This window comes from Nestor notabilis, unplaced genomic scaffold (assembly GCF_000696875.1).
Source record: "Nestor notabilis isolate BGI_N333 unplaced genomic scaffold, ASM69687v1 scaffold26047, whole genome shotgun sequence".
Taxonomy (NCBI): domain Eukaryota; kingdom Metazoa; phylum Chordata; class Aves; order Psittaciformes; family Psittacidae; genus Nestor; species Nestor notabilis.
In genome coordinates, this window is record NW_009938175.1 from 1 (window position 1) to 6,511 (window position 6,511).

The 6,511-nt window shown below is 55.3% G+C and overlaps 2 protein-coding genes across 3 annotated transcripts in view; both read right to left on the minus strand.

Moving 5' to 3' along the window:
- Positions 1-744: 744 nt before the first annotated feature.
- CTSS (cathepsin S) lies at positions 745-4,385 on the minus strand. 2 transcript variants are annotated; one of them, XM_010019205.1, is made up of 7 exons: positions 4,260-4,385; positions 3,939-4,061; positions 3,283-3,432; positions 2,984-3,208; positions 1,869-2,034; positions 1,331-1,433; positions 745-844 (listed from the first exon to the last, which is right to left on the minus strand). In XM_010019205.1, the coding sequence occupies exons 1-7, from the start codon at positions 4,383-4,385 to the stop codon at positions 745-747; spliced, it is 993 nt and encodes a 330-aa protein (XP_010017507.1). The 2 variants fall into 2 exon arrangements, with proteins under 2 accessions (XP_010017507.1, XP_010017508.1); XM_010019206.1 differs by lacking the exon at positions 3,283-3,432.
- A 1,793-nt stretch (positions 4,386-6,178) lies between these two features.
- CTSK (cathepsin K) overlaps positions 6,179-6,511 on the minus strand; it is a 1,616-nt gene continuing 1,283 nt past the window's right edge. The window contains exons 4-5 of the mRNA XM_010019207.1: positions 6,369-6,474; positions 6,179-6,278 (exon numbers count right to left, since the gene is read on the minus strand). Coding sequence (XP_010017509.1) covers positions 6,179-6,278; positions 6,369-6,474 — 206 coding nt within the window. The remainder of the gene's footprint in view (positions 6,279-6,368; positions 6,475-6,511) is intronic.

The window sequence follows — 6,511 nt, forward strand, 5'->3', positions numbered from 1 at the left end:
AAAGGGTCACTGAAGGTTTGATGTGGAAACCTTCCTCCTGAGCTGGTTTTGCCATCCCTTTTGGAAACCAGGGCTGTGTTTGGGGCTGGGTTGAGCTGTTGGCGGCTGAAGTGCCAGGGAGAGCATTTACAGTTCAATATCATCATCACAAGGACTTACATCCACATGAGACCATGGCTATCAGCTACTTCCTCTCCCCACATTCCTGGTCCATCATGCCCCATTCCCAAACCATAACCACCATTTAGGAGTGAAGCATCACTTGTGGAGAGGGCTCCTTATGATGGGGAGCAGCCAGATGAGAATTCCAGCCAGAATTCCAGCCATTCCTGCCTCCAGAGACCAGATATCGGGGGTTGAACAGCAAAAGTGATCTTTTATTTCTCAAAGAACATCTGCAATTGCATCAGCATCGCCCAGAGAGGGAATGATTCCAGTGTCATCGTACCCAGTGCTGAACTGGAGGGAGGAAAGCACCATCTCCATTGCGGGTGACCTCTGCTGGGGCTGTGGGTACCACAATTCTATTCTGAAACCCCAAAACAACCCCACTTTCCCCCCAAAAGAAGCCACCAAGTGCCTGTAACTCACATCCCACCATCCTCCCATGCAAAGGCTCCCTCCCAGCCTGCAACAGGCTGGTGGCTGCTCACAGAGGCACAAAGTGGTTCTTGAGGTCGGTAGCTCCAGGTTGGGGGATGTCCTAGGGTAGATCCTGAGGTGGATCCCTCGGGAATGCCGTGTCTAGATGAGGGGGTAGGAGGCGTAGCTGGCGATCCCGCAGTGGTTCTTGTGGTTCCTTACCATGCGGATGTAGCCCTCGTCTCCGAAGCGCACGCCCCAGCTGGAGGGGACAGGATCCAAAGGGACACAAGGAACATTAATGCTCTTCCCTGTGAGTGAAGCAGCAGCTTCATCCTCATCACAACAGGGAAGGGTTTTCATCAACTGCTTCCCAGGGTTCTTCATCCCGTCTGGGGGACGGATGATCTCCAGCTCCCTTCAACCCCAGTGGGTCTGCATTATATCAACACCCGTCAGCACAAAGGGAGCTTAAGGTGGGGGTAAAGCGTATCTGAAATGCACTTAAACACATGTAAATGCTGCTGGGGTGACACAAAGGTGCTCCCAAACATGATTTAAGGACTGAGAGCAACTTCCAGCTCCCTAAGAACCCCCATTGCACCCAGCTCCCTCCCATCTGTAAGGATATTGGTCATTGTGAAGCTGTGAGGGTGCTGGGTCGAGCAGTGGGAGGTGAATGAGGAGAACACGTTCCCTGCAGGTAGTGAGGATGTAGATAACAAGGGATGGGTGGTTGTGTCCTCACCTGTTTTTCACCAGCCAATAATCCTTGTTATCCAGGGTGCCATAGCCGATGATGAGCACCCCGTGGTTCACCTCCTGTGAGCACTGGGGGTCATCGTACACCCCTGGAGCAAAAGGAGGTTGGAAACACAACATCAGCCCACAAGACCTCATCCTCGAGGCAAAGGCGACCTTCACTCTAGTGCTGCTGCCTCAGGCTTTGTCATATTGATGCGTCCAAATGGGAATTAAGCTCCAGCTTCATAGAATCATGGAATGGTTTGAAGGGACCTTAAAGCTCCTCCAGCTCCAACCCCCTGCCAGAGGCAGGGCTACCTTCCACTAGAGCAGGTTGCTCCAAGCCCCTGTGTCCAAGCTGGCCTTGAACACTGCCAGGGATGGGGCAGCCACCAGTTCTCCCTTCAACCCATTCCAGTGTCCCACCATGCTCACAGGGAAGAGCTTCTGCCTCAGATCCAGGAACTTGCCAAATCCCCCCCCATTTCAGAAGCTTTAAGTGCAGAAAAGGCTGTGAAGATCTCCAGGGTAACAGGACATACCTGACTTGTACAAGAAGAAGGTGGGCTGGGTGGCATCAATGGCAACAGAGACTGGTCCAACATTGGCCACAGCATCTTTGAGAGCTTCTTCGTCAGCATGGGGCAGCTCAACGTACTTGGAGCAAGTGGCAGCTCGTGTGGAAGCATTGTATTGGCATGTCCCATTCTGGGAGGAACAAGAGGGAGTTGAGGAGCATGAGGAACCCACCAGGAATGTCTCAGGTGCGTGTTTTCCACCAGCCCTCTTCGACCTTCTACCCCGTTCCTCGCTTGTCTTTGACCACCATTGCTCCATACACAAGACTATGGAAAAGATGGCTGGAAGGAGGTGAAGGGACCATCTTGTCCACCTCAATTCCCCACAGCAACAGCAGCCAAACCATTGCAACACAATTCTCTGCCTCTGTTCTAGAAAGCTCTGTTGACTCTTCCTACTTCCCTAGAGACACTGTTCTTGCTTCCTCCTCCTTCCCATCTAACCTACATTTCTCATGATGTAAATGAAGCCCAGGGCTTTCCATCCTCCTCTGAACAGAGGGAACAGCATTTTGGGGTCTCTGGAGCTGCCTTGTGCTGTTTGAAGCCTTTTATTCCACTTTCCTTCTTGGACTGAGCCACTGTTTCCATAGGCCATGGGTTTGAGGCACCAGGTCATTTCAGGTCACCTCTTATCAAGACCCTCAGCATCAGCATCTTTGTTTTCTTCTACCTCTTATCTTAGGACCTCTTATCTGTTAGAGGCAACTATTAAAGAACATCATCACCCTACAGAGGATGGATTAATGCAGAGCAGGACCAAGGGCTCCTGCCCCATTTTCCCTCTCCTATAACGTGTTGCCCAATCATTTATGTAGGACAGAAAGAAACATGTAGAAATTCTGGCTCCAGGTCCAGTCATTCACCTGGGAGGCAAAACAAAGAGTCCAAAGGTCCTTTCCCTGTGTTCGAAAGGGCTGAGAAGATGAGGTGAGGTTGGTAGAAACCAAGATAGAAGGAGGGATATGGGTGAGAAGGAAGGTGTCTGCAGAGGGGTGAATGGCCTCGTTGTTCCACGCTGGATTCCTGCAGGTTCCACAGGGAAGGTTGGGGTTGGAGGACCTGGCTCTGGCACCTACCTCAGCCTTGTAGGGGTAGGACTCGTCCGAGTCAATCCCGTTGTTGTCGATGATGTACTGGAAGGCTGTGGTCATGAACCCGCCGCTGCAGCCCCGGTTCCCGTACGACACGGAGCAGTCCACAAGGTTCTGGGTGCTCAGAGACACCAACGTCCCCGTCTTCAGCTTCACCTGCGCCTCGAGCGCTCCCACGGCGCTGAAGGCCCAGCACGACCCACAGGCACCCTGCGGGAGCCCCGGAGATCCTCAGACCCCGCTTGGGGACCAGGACATGAAGGGGCACAGGGGGAGCTTCAAACCTGGTTCTTCACATTCGTGACACATCCCTTCTCCCTCCAATCCACCGTGTCCGGGAGCTGGCTGCTGGGCTGTAGGTGGGATGTGGTGATGCGCTGGGATCTGGGAGTGATGCTGAGCCCAGTTAACAAAGCTGCCACCTCCTTGCTGGTCTGGTGGGAGAGAAAACACCGGTTCATGCCCTTATCTCCCCATACTTCGGGTGTGCTGCTGGAGGGGGGTTTCCTTCAAGGTCTGAGCTTGTGCAGTCCTTGGCTGCCTGGTTTTCACATTGACTTTCTACCTGTTCATTGGAAAGGACAAGAAAAAGAATGCACAAAGCTCAACTCCAGCATCCCTACAAGCTGGGATGTGTCACTAAACACCACCACCACCTCAGGACATTGAAGAGGGATGAGTTGCACATAGATATAATGACCAGGACTGGGTCTGAGCACCCCAAAGGCTGCACTGAGGAGTTATTTCCTCACAGCACGTTGCCTCATACTGGTAGGCTGAGCACTGGAATGTCAGAGCAGTTTGTCCACAGCTGCTGGAGGAGCCCACAAGAAGATGGGCTTTTGGGTGGTTTTCTACCCCCAACCCATGTTAAATCACCCTCACAGGGAAGGAGAGAAGCCAAGACAAGCCCCATCCCAGCAGCGTGGCCGGTACCTACCATGTCCCCCAGGTGGTTCATGCCCAGCGTGTAGGAGTGCAGCCCCAGGGAGTGCTCCAGGTTGTGCAGCGTCACCAGGCGCAGGTTCCTCTCCCACGTCGCGCGTCGATCCCATTCCTCCTTCTGGAATCAAATCCAGCCCCACGATGGGCAGCGACGGCCCCCACAGCCATTGCACCCACTTCATCCCTCTAAAGGGTGCGTGTGTCAAACCATCCCCAGGATCCAGCTCTCCTCCCCGCTGGGTGATGCCATGACTGGTTGTGGTGGAGCAGCACCCACCACATCAGCACCCTGAGCCACCCACCAGCACGTCCCTACCTTGTGGCGATACTCCTTGCCATAGGTCTTCTTCCAGAGCTGCCAGTGCCAGTCCAGCGCAGGGTCGTGGTGTCCCAGTGCCACCGCAAGCGTGGCCAGGAAGGCGATGGGAGGCAGCAGCTTCATCCCGCTCCAATGGGACCGGGCAGCCGGAGCGACACGGCACAAGCGCCGGGAGCAGAGGGCTCAGAGCCGGGCTTGACCCTTGGTGACAAATCCGGTTGGGTAAGAGGTAGGAGGTGATGACATCCCTGACCTCAGCTCCCTGGTGTGTCCTTCATGGGGTTTCTACACTGGGTGATGCCACCAGCTCCTGCCCTGTGTGCCCAGAGGAGCTCCCCATAGCCTGTCCCACTGGCACCCCCAACCTCTGCGAGGTGAGAAGGAGAATCCCATCCTGGACTCACTGCCTGCAAGGGGAGAAGTCGGCTGGACCCGAGCCCTGAGGACGCCGACGCACAGGGACACATCCAGACATGAACCTCAGCTCCTGGTTCCACCCTGCTGAGAAACCCTCCCCGAAGGGTTTTCGCATCGCCCGGGCAAGAGGCTGTTCTGTCAAACCTGGGGTTCAAGTACCTCAAAAAGCAAACCAGAACCTCCTATTTTCACCCACCCAGTGCCCAGCAGCTCCTGTGGATGAGCCACCACCTGCAAACTCTACCCAGAGAGGGCTTGGGGAAGATCAGAGCTAAAATGGAGCCAGAGCCAAGATCAAAACATCCTCCTGCAGTTTTACTTCCTCAAAGTTCCATCCTCCCCGAGGGGTGTTAAAGCCAAAAGTACCCAACGTACCTGAAAAGGCTTCTCCTGGTGGTGGGCACCGACCTGCACCTCCGTGGCAGCGTGTGTGTGTGGGGCAGGGGGACAGTGGGGGCAGAGCAGTGTCCCCACTGCCGGGATGTCCGTGGCCTCTGAGTCTGCTCAGCAGACAAATCACGAGCCAGGAAGTGAGGAAGTGCTCTGATTTCATTTTCACTTAGAGGGAGCTGCGCTGGCCAAGCCCCTCACGGGCTCAGCTGGAGCAGGACCCACGGTACCATCAGAGAACACGTGAGGGGTTCTTCTTTCCAGCACCCCCAGATTAGTGGCAGGGCTCCCATGCGGCTCCATCTCATGTGGCTTATGGAGGGACAGGAGCAGGGCTCCCACTCTGCTGGTGTGATTTGTGCACTTCTGGGACTTGGTGCTGAGCTGACAGGCAGGATGAGCTCAAGCACAGGAGCCTTGCTCAGTGTGAACAGGGTAGAAGACCCGAGCTCCCACCTTGCTATTGGTTTAACAGGGCAGACCCAACGCCTTTGCTATTGGTGTGAACACGGTAGACCTGAGCTCCCGCCGTGCTATTGGTGTGAATGGGGTAGACCTGAGCTCCCACCCTACTACGTTGCAAGGGGTCCCCAACAGCATCTTCTCTCTCCACCCCAGTTCCAGCCGTGTTTTACCATCAGTTCCTGCCCCTTTTGGAAAGGGGAAGGACTTTGCCACCACTCCAGCCCCTTCCCACCATGGAGCCAGTGCAGCAGGACCCAGCCCAAGAGTTTATTCCCAACAGTGTTTATTTAAAAATAAAAGTCCTATCATTCCCTGCAGCCCGCCCTGGGATGCAGGGTGCAGGGGACTGGTCTCCACGGGGATGTTCCATTCCCAGAGGAATAGGGCCTGTTTGTATAAGCATCTCCAGGTGGATCAGACTCTCTGGAGCCGGCCCTGAGCGTCTGTAGCCACGGGAAGGCAGAACCCAGCACGGCAAAGGAGCTGGGGGGAGCTCATCCCACCCTCCATCTGGAGCTAGGGCCTCTCCACTTTCTTGGGGAAGATTTCTCATAGAAAGGTAGAGATTCCCCCAGGAGCAACGTCAGCATCAGAGACTGGGAGCAAAGAGGGCAAGGTGGGAAGCGGGGAGGGCAGGAGGGAGCTCACATCCTGGGGAAGCTGGCGAGGTTGGCGATGCCGCAGGCGTTGTTCATGTTGCGCGCCAGAAGCACGTAGCCCTTGTTGCCCCACTCCTCGCCCCAGCTATGAGGAGAAAAGGCAGAGCCTGAGCCACTGGTGGAGCCAGCAGCAGAGCCTGACCCAGTGACAAACAGCCCCAGTGCCCTGTTGTACCTGTTCTTGATGATCCAGTGCTTGGTGCCCTTCTGCGTGCCGTAGCCCACCGCCAGCACCGCGTGGTTGATGTTCTGGGCATTGCAGCTCTCGTCGTAGTACACGCCTGGGGGACAGGAGAGATGGTCACACACTGGACAAAG

Bases quoted from the DNA above. Each gene is read 5' to 3' on its own strand.
- CTSS (XM_010019205.1), bottom strand. From the start codon at position 4,385: ATGAAGCTGCTGCCTCCCATCGCCTTCCTGGCCACGCTTGCGGTGGCA. The intron at 4,062-4,259 runs GTAGGGACGTGC...ATTTGATTCCAG, and splicing joins GCAAGGAGTATCGCCACAAG to AAGGAGGAATGGGATCGACG. The intron at 2,035-2,983 runs GTAGGTGCCAGA...TGTTCCTCCCAG, and splicing joins CCTACCCCTACAAGGCTGAG to AATGGGACATGCCAATACAA.